The sequence below is a fragment of the Pararge aegeria genome, chromosome Z (genome assembly GCF_905163445.1).
Source record: "Pararge aegeria chromosome Z, ilParAegt1.1, whole genome shotgun sequence".
NCBI classification, from domain to species: Eukaryota; Metazoa; Arthropoda; class Insecta; order Lepidoptera; family Nymphalidae; genus Pararge; species Pararge aegeria.
This window is the reverse complement of record NC_053208.1, coordinates 26,549,268-26,564,702: the sequence shown is the minus strand read 5'-3', so window position 1 is coordinate 26,564,702 and position 15,435 is coordinate 26,549,268. Positions and strand designations below refer to the sequence as shown.

At 36.6% G+C, this 15,435-nt stretch overlaps 1 protein-coding gene across 1 annotated transcript in view; it reads right to left on the bottom strand.

Annotated features, from left to right (window-relative positions):
* Window positions 1-14,647, bottom strand: part of LOC120636090 (G-protein-signaling modulator 2) — a 63,801-nt gene extending 49,154 nt beyond the window's left edge. Inside the window, exons 1-6 of the mRNA XM_039907387.1 lie at window positions 14,463-14,647; window positions 9,032-9,261; window positions 7,995-8,273; window positions 7,108-7,347; window positions 2,829-3,093; window positions 844-1,023 (exon numbers count right to left, since the gene is read on the bottom strand). Coding sequence (XP_039763321.1) covers window positions 844-1,023; window positions 2,829-3,093; window positions 7,108-7,347; window positions 7,995-8,273; window positions 9,032-9,261; window positions 14,463-14,510 — 1,242 coding nt within the window. The 5' untranslated portion in view covers window positions 14,511-14,647. The remainder of the gene's footprint in view (window positions 1-843; window positions 1,024-2,828; window positions 3,094-7,107; window positions 7,348-7,994; window positions 8,274-9,031; window positions 9,262-14,462) is intronic.
* Between the last annotated feature and the right edge of the window lie 788 nt (window positions 14,648-15,435).

The window sequence follows — 15,435 nt, the reverse complement described above, 5'->3', positions numbered from 1 at the left end:
GTCACAAAGCTGGTTGAGAAAAGAAATTCGTTGTTGCTTAGGAGTTGGATTTCTAAATTATGGAAAGATCGGAACATCTCGTGACGTTCTAGAGCACGCGTATTTTTTACGGAGCCGAGATAATGGCCTCTTGAGATGCGAGTAAAAAATTACGAAAAGGGATATTAACGATTGATTTTTGGTAAGTAGTGCAGGATCAAACCGGTCAGTACATTTATGTTGAAGGCGCAGGATGTACGACTGCCGAACTTTCACTTTACAATATAATATCGTCGTTTCAAAACGCTTAGGTAAATGTAGAATAACTTTCAATAATAGCACGGTAAGTCCTGTTAAGTGTTACTGTATTGTAACACTAGAGAGTATGAAACTACCGAAAGGCAGAGTGTAGTATGTACTTTATGTATCAACACAGACCATTTTTTTATATTTTAACTGCTATCAAAAAAATGCACATGAGTTGTTTCTTTCTTTCTTAAGATTAACGTTTTTGAATGACAATCTTTTTACTTTACTAATATATGGTAATTAGTATTAGTTCGTATAAGTTACTTATCCATATGATAGAACATAACTCCCGTGTAGGACCCGACGTCCGAAATCGGTACCCTCGTTTTCGCCAGAGAAAACGCTGTGCAGGCGTGTGTTTTTCCTAATTGGGATATTTGTCGGTAGTTATTTGCCAGTCACGGTGGTCAAGAACGTGTTTCAGCCGTCTCCGAATGTGATCAACGTTGGGGTCGAGAGAATAAGTGGACACCTCGAACACCAGTGAATAGGAGTGCTGGACTGCGTAAGCCCACTGTAATAAATAATGTTTTCCTGTCGCCGTGCTGTGCATACCTGTATAAGAGACAGCTGTTCCATGCTCTGTCGGCGCACGCGCAGCGCGTTGAAGGGCGTGCGCGGTGCGGCGGGTGCGTCGGCCGGCGGCGCTGGGAGCGCGTCCGCCGGCAGACCCAGCACCTTGCACAGGTCGCCGATGTTCATCTGAGCGGTGGCCATACCGTGCACGTCGCCCAACTGTGGGCAACGGAACATTGAAGTGAAACTTCTTATGCGCAGATCCATGGACAAAAATCGCGAGTTAAATTCCAAGGTCACGCTTAGCCATATTTTAATACACGAGAGAGTAGAAGTAGTACATTGATTAAAAATTTACTATACATTTATCAATGTACTATCTCCAACTAGTTTTTGTTATTTATGATATCTAAGAACCTATTAATCTATTAATTATTGGTGATAGTATAGAGTAGACTTGTACCCATCCATGTTGCCTGGCCATTTATGTATGCAAGAAACAGAAATGGACCCATTACACTGCCCTATACGCCCTTTAGAATTAAGAGTTCGAAAAAATTTGAGATCAACACAAGCTTTTGAATGAAAAGAATTTTCCTATCACAGACATCATCTCAATGGTAACAATATATTGCGACTATGTTTTCAAATGATTCTAAAAGTTTTTATTTGGTCTGTGGAACAAGAAAACGAAGGTCTACCAATACTTATTTACCTTTTGTTTTGTTCAATTTGTTTTTTTTTCTGTATGTGCAATAAAGGCTTTCTAACTATCTATCTACCTAAGGGATGAAGTCGTCAAAACACGTAGTAGGGCTAAGATTAGAAAATAAGCAGGACCAGGTAGATAAAATACTAAATCTCAAGATTTACTATTATATAATATACAACTCGATCCATTAATTAATTATATGAAATGGCAAAAAACTTTTTTTTTCACTATTCCAAAGAAGTGAAACGCTATAAAAATGGAAGGAACATAGATTGTGAATGAAAAACTTAGAGACAACCAATTTGAGTTGGCATAGGCACTAGAGAAGCTTATGATCGTTTCTCTAACGACGGACAAGACAGTGCCTAATCAAAGAAGATTCCTAAACCACTCATACAATCTAACTGTTCATGGTTTTTGCCACAAGGTGTAGTATTTTGTGTTTGCAGTATAATTTTTTTTAATTGTTTATATATTTTTTCCATCTGTCAACTATGGTAATACTATCGACTAAATCACTAGGGATTCGGAGTCGGTCGATTCCTAGGTGTTGTAAAAACGGGCATTAGTTTTTAACACTTTTACAAGATGCTATTGGCAAGTGTATCTATACTCGGTCAATATGGAGAAGACTGCTTTCTAAACTGATAAGGATGCCTTTCAGGATATGTAATACCCTACCCACGAACAAAAGTTATGAAACACATACTTGCTAGACTTCTACTAGATTGCAAGCAAATCTATTCAGGGGGATGAAAATTTGCACATCTAGTGGAAAAATGTCAGAGCGCAACAGAATAGAGGATTTCAGCAAGGAATTAGAATAAATAAATAAGTAAACTACGACAATACACACATCGCCATCTTGCCCCAAAGTAAGCGTAGCTGGTTTTATGGGCGCTAAGAAGACATGAATATTTTTATAAATATTATACATAAATACTTATAATGTACAGATGAATAAACACCCAGACACTGAAAAATATCCATGTTTATCACGCAAACATTTTCCAGTTGCGGGATTCGAACCCACGGCTTTGACTCAGAAAGCAGGGTCACTGCCCACTGCGCCAATCGGCCGTCTAATTAAGAAATACTGTCGTTCAGCTTAATTAACTTGAACTTGCGGGAATTTGGTAACACTGTTTTGGAACAGCCCTTATCTAAGCAGACCGGAAAAGATTACGACCCCTATAAGGTGCCATTCAATCGTAGGCAGTAATAATGTAATTTTTTTATGTCATGAGGGTCGCATGTGTGGAATTGAACAAACCCTAAATGAAACTTGATGAAAGAAAAGCCACAAAAATACCTGTTCCGAGATATTGTAGTGCTCCTTCGCGTAATAGAGCGCTTTCTCGTGGTTCCCGAGCGCCGCGTGCGCGTTCCCGAGGGACCAGCAGGCCCTCCCCTCGCCGACTCTGTCCTGAAGCTTTCTGGCCGCCGACAGGTGCCTGGCGTGGTACTCCTCAGCGGTGCGGTACTCGCGCAGCAACGTGTACGTGTTGCCCAGGGAGTAGCACGCCTGGGCTTCCACTGCTGCGTCGCCCAGCTCTTCCGCCAAGGCCAGCGTTCGTCTGCAGTTACATAACACCGTTTTTGAGGCATAAGCATTCAAACAATATAACCCCGCGCTCCCTTATGCACTGAAGATATTAACAAACCACTAAAAGATCAGAAGTTATACCGCACTTACGGATCTGAAATGTGGTCGCTTACTATGGGCATCAATGCGCTCAGAGTCACTCAGCGGGCGATGGACAGAGCTATGCTAGGAGTATCTCTACGTGAACAAATAATAAATAAGGAGATCCGTAGAAGAACTATAGCTACCGACATAGATCAGCGAGGTCGGAAGCTGAAGTGGCAATGTGCCAAGGACATCGCTCGGAGAACCGATGGACGTTGGGGTTCCAAGGTGCTGGCGACCCGCACCGGTATACGCAACGTTGGTCAACCCCCAACGAGGTGGACAGACGACTCACAGCGAGTCACTGGGAGCCGCTGGAAACAAGCGCCCCAGGACCTTGTTTTTTGGAACTCCCTACAAAATACCTATATTCAGCAGTGGACGCCAAACAGTTGAATTTATAGTTATACTAATAAAAACCTGTAGTAGGTTTTTTATAATTGCGGCGGAGTTATTCACAACTTTTGTCTTTGTCACTTAACATAAATTAAGAAAGTGACAGAACTTCGCAATCCAACACTTGTCAGAAGGTTGTGAAAAAGCTCTTAAGTCTACTAAGTTCTTAGTTTTTTATTCCATATGTGTGTTAGCTCAGAAGTCTTCATTTTTACAACGATTTGAAAAATTATTGTATTGATTGAAACGGTATACTTCCCATGTGGTCCCATTTTCAAGTCAAGATCTGTTGAAGGGATATCCTAGAGAAATTAAGGGAACGCTTCAAACATTTATAGCGCTTTGAGTATTTTTAAAATAAAATTGATGATAACCACGGATGGCCACCGGAACTACAGAATAATAAGTATTACAATGGTCGCGCTTCAATTATGGTATATAGTATGTTAGCAATTTATGATCGTCAGAATTCGGGAAAAGCAATATTTTGTAGAAGGCATTGTTGTAAAGCGTGCAAAACAATAAAAAGTGTGTAAAAAATCTTTTGCGGAAAAATAAACGGCTTAGTTACAACTAAAAAGCAATAAATAAATATTCTACAACGATTTTAAGTAGGTGCCAAGTAGAATAGTCGTACAAAATTACTGGTACTTTTCTTGCTACTATATAATAAGGAATGCGATGTATATGATCTATACTAGTGGCGTGTACAGATAGTATGCACAGGGTATGCAGATAATATTAAACGAAGAAAATCTCCAGTACGAGTTATAAAAACTAGTAGGCTTTTTATAACTCTTGCAAAGCCTATGGCTTTTTATAACTCTTGCAAAGCCTATCCTTAAGATTTTTATAACTCGTTCATTTTATTTTATCTTCCCGCTTAGTGCACACCCTGTACGCACGCCACTGATCTATACATAGTAACTTTCTACATTTTACTTGGCACCGACTTAAAAATGTTGCAGAAAATATTTATTGTAATAACTGGGAATGACGGCTTGGCGTGCTCCTCGAGACGCAGGGCTGGAAATTACCTCTGGACTGCTACTTAGAATTTTTAACACAAATCTCTCTCGCACGCTGGTACAAAATTAATTTAATAACAATAAATGCAATAATAATACATTCAGAAAACTTTACAGAAGATTCGCCAGGTAACAAGCTAAACGTTCTGTTTTCCCATTACGCGTTGCAAAAATAAATAGTGAATGATGAAGCGAACGTGCCATGCTATTGATTGTATCGCAAAACAATATTAAGATAATCCCTGGACCAAATTAATGACGTGCTTTGCAAAGCACGGTAGTACGTTAAATTATAAGAAACTGTCTTATAGCCCTTCTTTAATAACTTTATCAATTCGTACCAGTTGTTCCTGAGATAAGGGTGTTCCAGCCCATTAATTTTTCAGGAAATGTTCTTATTTTTCTCCCATTTTAGATCGCAGATAAAAAAACGAATCGATTAAAAAAAGAAATATTTGTAAAACAGAGCAACGACAAAATAAAATAACATTATATCGAATTAGCAAAGCAACATTCAACTCGCAATTGCCAACAAGTACTTACGCAATTAAAAAAAATACACGTTAAAAACACACTACATCAAAAAGAACAAATTTACATTCATAGCAATCCGATCCGAAATTTACGGCCGATTTGCGCAGTTTGCAGCGACCCTGCTTTCTGAGTCCAAGGCCGTGGGTTCGATTCCCACTACTGGAAAATGCTTGTATGATGAACATAAATGTTTTTCAGTGTGGGTGTTTATATGAATATTCTGAGTATTTCTGTATATTATTTATAAAAATGATCATCAGTCATCTTAGTATCCATAACACAAGCTACGCTCTTACTATGGGGCTAGATGGCGATATGTGTATTATCGTAGTATATTAATTTATTTTTGTTATTAAAAAAAAAACATTATGATAATTAAATAAAAAATGAAAATAAAACCAATATCTTTGCTGTTACCCGCTACATTATCTTAGTTAGTTTAAGTTTTTTAAAAATACCTCGGGTACTATTTATTTCTTGGTATAAAAAGCATCCATCCCCAGGATGCAAACTGTTGGCATAGATCGGTTAAGCCGTGCGGAACTAACAAAGGCTTTTTTATTAACGCGGAATGTTACCAGCATTCTTTTTTGGGATATTAAGTTTCTTATGATCCTTACAAGCTCTATACGTACTAAAGTTCATCAAGATCCGGCCGTGGCACCTTAACATACAAAACAAGCAGACGCACTTTCGCATATATAATATTAGAATGGAAATATAAATTTGCTAGGCACCTTCGCTTCGGTACATGAAAGCGTTGCGCGTATTCTAAGACGTAGACTTAGCTGTATTTACAACAGTCTCCTGGTGGGCGCACCACGAGATAGAGATATCTATAGAGACTGGCGAGATAATGGGTAGACATAACTCTCTCGTGGCGCGCATCTTAGTCTCCCAGGTGTAACAAAGACTTCTCCTGTACGTTTAACACAGGCAGGAGACAAAACTACATCTCGTGACAAAGGATAAAATTTACGTGGCCACTTGACCGAGCAAGGCGACAGGGAATATGAGCAGGTCGGAGGTGTGGTTTTTTTTTTACTCGATTACTTTCCCGGTATTGATGATTCTTGGTGTGGTCTAGGATCCTATCTCCTCCTACTGCCTAGTATTTAAATTTAAAATGTATTTACTGATCTTTTGCATAATTCAACCCTAGTGTCACCAGAATAGGTTTTAATCGAGTATGGATGTTTGAATAAAGTTTTATATCGAAGTTGAAACAGGGGTCTATATTTGGACCATGTTTGTTCCTCATCTATATTAATAACCTTCCCTGTTAAGTACAATCACGGGAGAGTTTTATTTGCTGATTATACGTCACTAATGTTTAAAAATAATCGACGTGAATAAGCTTTATTCGATGTAAACAACTCTCTCGCTAAAGTTTTGTAATGGTTTAAAGTTAATAATTTGGTGCGTAGCGAAAAAAAACATGTGCATAAAATTCACATTAGCAAATTAGACATGTGAAAACCGCTGTACAACTTAATAATGACGAGGTGAACCTGGAGATTACGTCAGTTTTTAAAGGAAAAACGTAAGATGATAAACTAGACTACATTTTTATGCATGCGTGCTCTATATACAAATTTAAATCAAAAATTTCTTTATTCATATAAGCCTATCACAGGCAGTTATGAAGCGGACATACATATATGCTTACATAATTGTAAGGGGTTGATAACTTCGTTCGCCAACTTAAATCTAAAGCTAAGAGAGTTCCGAACGCGCTCTGTTCTAAGATGGCTCACAAAAAGCTTAGCCGAGTTTTTTTTTGCCGTTACCATCACATTGTGAATTTATATGTTATGAAGTAAGAGCAATTCACGACCAAGCTTTTAAGTAAACCTTATCATTATAATAGGTAGATTTTTCTGTAAGTTTACAATTTAAAAAGTGGTGTAATGCGATTGTTGTGTTATTTTGTGGGTACTGACTTGTAGTGCTCTGCGGCGTTCTCGAACTGGCCCAGGAAGATGTGCGAGTTGCCCAGGTTGCTGTTAGCGCGCCGCTCGGCCGCGCGGTCTCGCACCTCTTGCGCTATCCGCAGCCGCTCCGTGTGGTAGCGGATGGCGCGCGCGAAGTCTCCGAGCAGGTAGCACGTGTTGCCGAGGTTACCGCACGCGCGCCCCATGGCCTGCCGGTCGCCGAGGCTTCGCATCAGCTCCAGGTTCTCTCTGCAAACGGTGAAGGTCACAAATGTAACCCGTCGTGCTTCTCGAGAGTTAAATGAAAGTTCATTTAATTCTCGACGCTAACCCGACGAGGTTTTAAAGATGTAACGTTTGTGATCATTTATAGGGTTGGGCATACGTTTTTATAAACCTTTTTTTGCCATAAAATTGATAAATTTCGGAACGGAATAAATATTGTTGAAATTATGAGCAATGATGAGGTTTTTTACGTCTTCTTCTATATAGAATCTACCTTTTGAACCGGTGGCAGAGTCACTACAAACAGACAGACGTACTTGACGCCTACGTGGGTGTCGCTCCTCTGACTTTTTTGCTGAACAATAATATACTGTGCTTAATAATGATGAATGCAAAGCCCCTTTGACTTATTTTCGACAAAATGCTATAATGTTGCTCATTTATAATACACAAGTAGGCTCGGGGGACAAATATTTTGGTGGTACATTATAATAAAGTATAACCAAATACTCAGCGCACAGAGAGCAACAAATGCCGTATTTACTTTAATAAAATATAGTCCGTTACTCGCTAAGAATGTAGCTTTTCATAGGAAAATTTTTTAAAAGCGTTTCAGTACTTTTATTATTTATTCGTTCCATTATCAAAAGATTGGTTTAAACAATACTCACTCATAGTAAGCCACAGCCTGCATAAGGCAGTCTCGAACCTCTTGCGGGAAATGCCCGGGATCATTTTGGCCCACTCTTCCTAATTGTTTACCCTGGGCATGGTAAACATTTCCCAGGTTATATAGGGCTCTGCCTTCGCTCAGCCGGTCTCCCAAAGCCCGTGATATAGCTAGGTGGCTTTTGCAGCACTGGATCGCTTCGTTAAATTTGCCCATCACTTTTAACGTATTCCCTAAGTTGCCCGATGCCTTCGCCTCGCCTAGTTTGTCATTCATTGTTCTGTAAACAGGTGAAATGCAAAATCAAATTCAAAAATCCTTTAGCATAGCATGTATATAATTTCTTTTGCATTCAGTATTGCGTTAAATAATACCAAATTGATATTACACACAATTTTCACGTAAGACTCTAATTTGTCAAGTCTCAATTTCTAATGTATGTAAAGTTATACAATTGAAAAAGTTATGCATTCTTGTGTACTTTATTAGGAATAAATACAACACAATCGCAAACACACAGCAAAAAAAAAAATTAAAAATTGACCGAAGACCTCGACAAACAAACGGGTCCCTTATTAAAAAAAATAAGCAAGAGTTTAACCCTTTCTGAGGTTGCTAACTCAGTTGAGGGCCTGAGGGCGCCTGGCAAAAGAAATTAAAATGTAACAAGCACGTAAGACGACACTTTAGTTTAATGTACCTCTGATGGGTGAATTCTAATGGGTGAAAGGGTGAGCTGCTTACTAAACTATTTCGCTGGTTGCGGGGGATTGGCCGTTGTTCATTGAGAATTTTCATCCTCTAAATCCGAAGATCTTCATCCGATCCTCAACTGTAAATGTGACCAACTAGACATTACTCAAGAGAGATTGCCTTTTAATTTAATTAAACCGGTTGGTGCAAGTCTGACTCGCGCAACTAGGATTCCGTACCTCCGTACCGTGGTAACTTATAATGGAAATTTGGTTACATACCACAGATTCAAAAACCGCGGTCTTTAAAAATAAAAGCGAATGGGAATATTACAAATATACCTACCTAGCTAGTGTCAAGTCGTGTTTATGGTACTGCATGGCGTTACTATAGTCTCCGAGGTAGAAGTAAGCGTTGCCTAGCTGGCTGTAGATGGCGCTGAGGGTGCGGAGGTCATCAGTTCCCGCTTGGATGGCGGCCTGGAAGAACGCTACGCCGGCGCGGCAATCGCCGGCCTTGCATAGCCGCTCTCCTTCGAGAGCTAGCTCGAGGCACATAGACCCGCCATCGCAACTCTGCGAATGAAGAAAAGAATAATTTAAATAGGCTTCAGTAAAATTAATAACAATAAATAAACTTCCAACCAGCGGGAGTTGGCCTGATAGCTTTAAAACGGCATTTATTACAAACAAAAAACCAAATAACAGTAAATTTCGAATTTATTATTTTAAATTAGAACTATATATATGCTAAGTTTACTTTAATGACTAATGTGATATTATATTATTAATATTGTTATTATTTTTCGATAATTTGTATTATAACCTTTTTGTTAATATTAAGACAATTCATAATTCCGTGCTAATATCTATTTAATTAGATCTATTTAAAACATATATAGCGACATTAAATTATGAATCTATTGAATTATAATAAATTGTAAAGTACTTCTTCAATTTAATCTCAATACTGTAACATTTTTGATAATGTGAATTATTCATACAACGACTGGTAGAGTGTACTGGATTCTATTTAATATTATAAAAACTCTATGTACCTACATTCTTGTGAATAAATTATTATTATTTGGATGCACGAAATTTGACAAATGATTTTACGACTTTATTACAAAGCACTTACTTCTAGTTATTTTACACTACCCCTGAATAAAAATAAAATAGAATTACACACACTCTTTCCTTTCGAATTTTTTTGAATAAAAAAAATAGTTCAGAAGTAATAAGCAATTGGATACTTAGTCAAATAACTTTGTTCTATACCATTCAGAGACGCCGGAAATTGGATAACAATCTCATATTCATATTGCGTACTCACTTATGTAACTCTAGCATTTCGATTACTGTAACTGGTTACTTGTTAGGTAGCATTGCATTGGTGATATAACGTTGCATGTTCGGTTGATTTACATTTTTAATGTTTCTGTTAGAATGGAAATTGCAACTAAATAGCGCAATATCGGTTTTATTGTTTATTTATTTATGTATCCAATTTGGCAACACAGTCAATATTAAGTTTTTAGGGTTAAAGTGTCATCTAGGAACACTTTTATTTTCGCTACAAACGTCTGTTCGTTTGTCAGTCAGTTCACGGCTTAAATCAGACACTTAAAACGAAACAGCTGTAATTTAGCTTGAGTGTACATAATAAGTTAATTTTTTTATTATTTGCCAAATGTTGTCATGCTAGGTTTTATAAGATATTAACTACTATTTTAACCGTAAACACCGACTCAATGACTCGAATTTAACAACATTACTAAATTACTTTTATACCAAATTTCATCCCCTTCTGTGAGGTGAAAATTGAAAGTTATATCGCCTATAAGAGTCCTCAGGAATTAGGCCATCAAATACAAAAACTTTTTTCAAACTCAACTGGTAATTCTAGAGATTTGCGTTCTAACTCTTAAGCTTTACTTTGAGTATGGATTAGTTTAGTTTTAGAACACAGATAGATAGGAGAAAGACATGCGATTTTTACGTATAACTCCGAAGCTACGCATGTGGAGCTAAACAGTGAAACCGATAAAATAAAATAGGGTGTGTTATACACAGGTATATGCGCGTCCGTCGTCATACCTTATCAACTGAGGTACACGTTTTGGGTCATCAGCCAAATAAATAAATTGTTATAAGTAGTAGTACAGCCTTTTGGGACAGAGCTCGACCTGGGCAGTACTATTCTGCCGCGAAGCGGAATTGCTGTGTTCCGGTCTGAAGTGCGTGGTTGCCAGTGTAATTAATTACAGACACGTGAGGCTCATCAGCTATACCTAAGATTAATGGACACAGCATTGTTTGTAGGAATCGAAGCCACAAGCCAGAAGCAAAAACCCACAGCTTTGGACTCAGCAATACTGCGCCAATCAGCCGTCAAACGTCAGCTATAATCCAAGTGTGCATACATTAACTATGGTGACTATATTTGTTTAGTCAAAACAGAATATTTTATTAGCAGATTCAATGCTGTGGCTATCGGCTTGATTGAATAATTAGTAACTCTGTCTATGACTAGTAATAATTCAAATGGCCTGAGTTCCACGTGATAGACGGGGGACTAATGCATATAGGTCGCACATCCTTAATAGGTCAACAACAATCGTCATCATCCTGAAGCTATCAGAGTCCCAACCTGGGCACGGGCTCCAATGCTGGTTTGGAGCATTAACGATTACTACCCACTAGCTTCTGCCCGCGACTCTGTCTGCGTGGACTTCAGAATTGGGTGTAAAGCTTCGCTCGTTAAAAACTTTTAATCCCACCACGGGAACTATTTGAGAGATCGGTATAGAAAGTACATGTCCTTTTCCATAGCATACCAAATTTAAAAGCTTAGTTCGTTTTAATTTTCCCTCGGGAACTACTTAAGGTACGAAGATGAAAAGTAGCCTATGTTCTTATCCATGTTACATGCGTGCCAAATTTCATCCAAATCCGTTCAGTCGTTTTTGCGTTATTGAGTAACAAATATACACACTTTCACATTTATAATGTTAGTAGGATAGTAGGAAATAGTGATAAAAATTTGCCTAACTCTTAAAATAATTGAGATTGCTTTAACAGGAAACTCGATACCTAATTTTCACCCTGTCTGGGAATCGAAACCACTACAATGCTGTAGCAGACCAAAACAATGGATGGCATTGAATTATTGAGTATTATCACAGTATAAAGAAAAGATACAGTACCAGACCAGACCCAGTTATAATCCACAACATGTAACTAATAATATCATCATCATATCAATCCATTACCCACCCACTACATGGCACGGGTCTCCCCCCACAACGGGAAGGGGTTAAGGCCATAGTCCACCGGATCGGTGGACACCACACACCTTTGAGAACATTATAGAAATCTCAGGCATGCAGGTTTCCTCAAGATGTTTTCCTTCACCGTTGAAGCAAGCGATATTTTAACTACTTAAAACGCACATAACTTAGAAAAGTTAGAGGTGAGTGCTGGGATTCGAACTCGGCCCCTCAAAGTGAAGTTGAGCTCCTATCCACTGGGCTATCACCGCTTAATATCAATCTACATTTTTCTAAACTCTCTGTCCTATAAGAGAGCAGACCTGTACATTATAGTATTTTGGTATTATTAGCAGTTATAGTAAACCCATACCCCTAATCGGTTTCTGCTTGACATCGTACTGGAACGCTAAATCCCTTAGAGGCACGTCTTTGTCGGTAGGTGATACCAAGTCACGCTCGAAACCTCCCTACAGACCAGATCAGAGTAAACTGGTCTCTGAGACAACTGCAACACTTACTGTCTCTAGATTTTTAGCTATTTCGCTTAATTGGTCTTTACTTACTGTATTCGCTACTCTGCTGAAACGCCAACGTCGTGTCGAGGGTTACCATTTATACTCTGTGTTGTAGACTAGCCCAAAATAGAAATGTTGAAAATGAACATATTTTGATCTAAATTTGGAATAGTGTCCATTCTCTAAGGTCATCTGAATGCTAAGAAAATAACTTGCTTGTGTAACAACACAAGAGAACTGCAGTTCGAAGGCGCAGAATATGAGTTTTCAAAAAAAATTATGAAAAGGAGTATTCCCTCAATAATTTATTAAAAACTACATTTTATGTGCATGTGTTATCTTTAAGATTATTTTTATGTCACAAAACTATAAAATAAAGCATTAATTTTAATTGTTAAAAGTGTTTTTACTACAGAATTAAAATTCACAATTTAGGGTCTTTGTGAAGTCTCCGAACATATCTCAAACAATTTCAGGACATTCATGATTTCTCATATATTCAAAAATAGTTTTTAAACCTTGTAGATTAAGAGAATATTCCTTAACTACCTTAAGTGTGACTTTTTTTTTGTCCATCATTTCACTACTATGTATCTTTCGTGGCCTATTTAAATAAATAATTTTTTGTGTGAAAGTCATTTTACATCCTTAAAATAATATTGGGACTTTTGGTTAAAAGATTTTAAAACAGTTTTTTAAAATGCTACCAACAAGTAAAATACTGTGTTTAGATCAAAGCTGCTCCACTAGAAAAATTTGTAGAAAAGTATTCCATTTCTCAAGTTATATCCATAAGTTTAATCTCACATATTTGAATAATAAAATAATTAAAATCACAATAAAGCAATTCATTAAGATATTATTGCTTTCCATCATACATGATAGATGTATTATAGTACCAGTTCAAGTGTATCCTAGGTGACGATGGTTTAGCATTCTGTGGTTTTCCATCACAATATGAGGCAGACAAACTTAGATGGGGAACTTTATTTTTTCATTATTTTACATGTTTCATAAACCTATGAGTACTAGCTGTCTTACACACCTAATGACTTCATGTAAGTAATTTAAACAAATAAGACAGCTTATAGTTTTAGTTTCAAATTAATTAATTAATATAATGTGAGGATATTCTTTGTTTGATTAAAAATAAGATACTGGGTACAGACTGTAATGAAAATATTAGAGGTAGAGTCACTACAAACATACATACTTGGTGTTTCAAATTGCTAATAAAGTAGGCCTACTTGAAATAAATGAATTTGAATTTGAATTTATTTTTGTAAAAGGCAGACTGTGCGGTGAGACAAAATATTTTATGGCACATAAAATTTAAATAGAATAATCATAAACTATTATCAAAACTTTTAGTTGATTTATTTAAGAAGACACAAGAAGATACAAGTCTTCTTTGATAAAAAAAATTAAGTTATTTAACAAAACCAACAAAATTCTGACATGATTAGAATGTACTCAAAATCAATGCTTTTTTTATTTCCATTGTAAATCACATCAATAAAAAGGAATTAAATCAAATTGCACAAATTATTTCATAGTTTTTAGTAACTTTTTACAGTCTTGGTACATAATAAATATAAGTAGGTAGGTTTAGCTAAACTTGACGCTGACTTTATTAAAGTATTTACAAAAGTTTGTAACTTTGTTTTCAGAATCAAAATAAGTTAAAATAGATCCCCTAATGTTATTTACCAAAAGATTAAGTGTTAAATTACGGAAAAACACATACATATCATTTAAACTAAACCTAGCTTGCGAAAACTCAACGTCGAGAGCCCGTGGCTTCCGTATTAGGGTTACTATAAATGACTCATGGCTACGTCCTGCAATGTACCTATTTATGATGAATGAGACTAAGTATTAAAATCAGAAATACATCCACTTACTATCTATCGAAGTAGGTACTTCATATTACATTCAAATTCAAATTACAGTAAGTAGTCTAATTAACTTTTTTATCAATACACACCTGGGCATCGGTCGAAAGGTTTTCAGCACTTGCACTCACACTAGACATTTTAAATCAAAGGAATGATTAAAACAACAAAAACAAAAAATAAAATGGAAATAGATTTGTCAGATAATTCTCATAATTGCTTTGTTGTTGTGGTTATTGCAATGGGCGTACTATCGCCGCGTAACTTCACTGTACCGTAAAACAGTTAGCTGTACCTACTTTACTTGTAGTTTTTGGTTGTCAAACAGTGTTGACGTTGACACTGACAAATGTCAGTTTAATTTAGAGCTGCCAGTGTAAATTTTATATTGTTATACCCATTTTTATCGAAAAATTAATCATTTTAAATAAAAAAAGAATGCCTACTTGAAATAATATACCTACTTTGATAACAAAATTTGATGAATTATTTCTTTGGGAAAAATAACATTTCACATAGTAGCCTGGTAGAGAGTAGAACCTAATAAATTAACATTACCCATCAAACGGCAAAATGAAAAATACATTTTATTTAATTAGTTAACATATTATTTTGGATACTGTAGTATTTTCGAGTACCTATATCGGTTGTAGAAACCACATTCAGTAAATAAAGCTGAAACAAAGCATGGTATCACTAAAAGTGTATAGTTCTTTACTCGTTCAATAGATGGCAGTACTAGTTGAAAGTACCTGCTTATTGTAACACAATATTCAAACTACAAAGTTTAACTCCAATCTCAAACACAATTTAAATGATTAGGGTCACATCTTTAATTAATTTATTATTTTTACGTTAGTATCTTTGTCTCTAGGTGGTACTAATAACATCAGCGTGTGGCCTATTTTTATTTTTGGATTTGATTTTGAAATTATTGTTCTGTGAAGTACTTACCAATCTTTTAATCCATCTCTCTTAGAATAGATACCTACAATATATTATATAATATGTGTATTCTACCGTATTCTACAAGCTACATTTCGGAGTGTGTGCTCAGGAGCTATT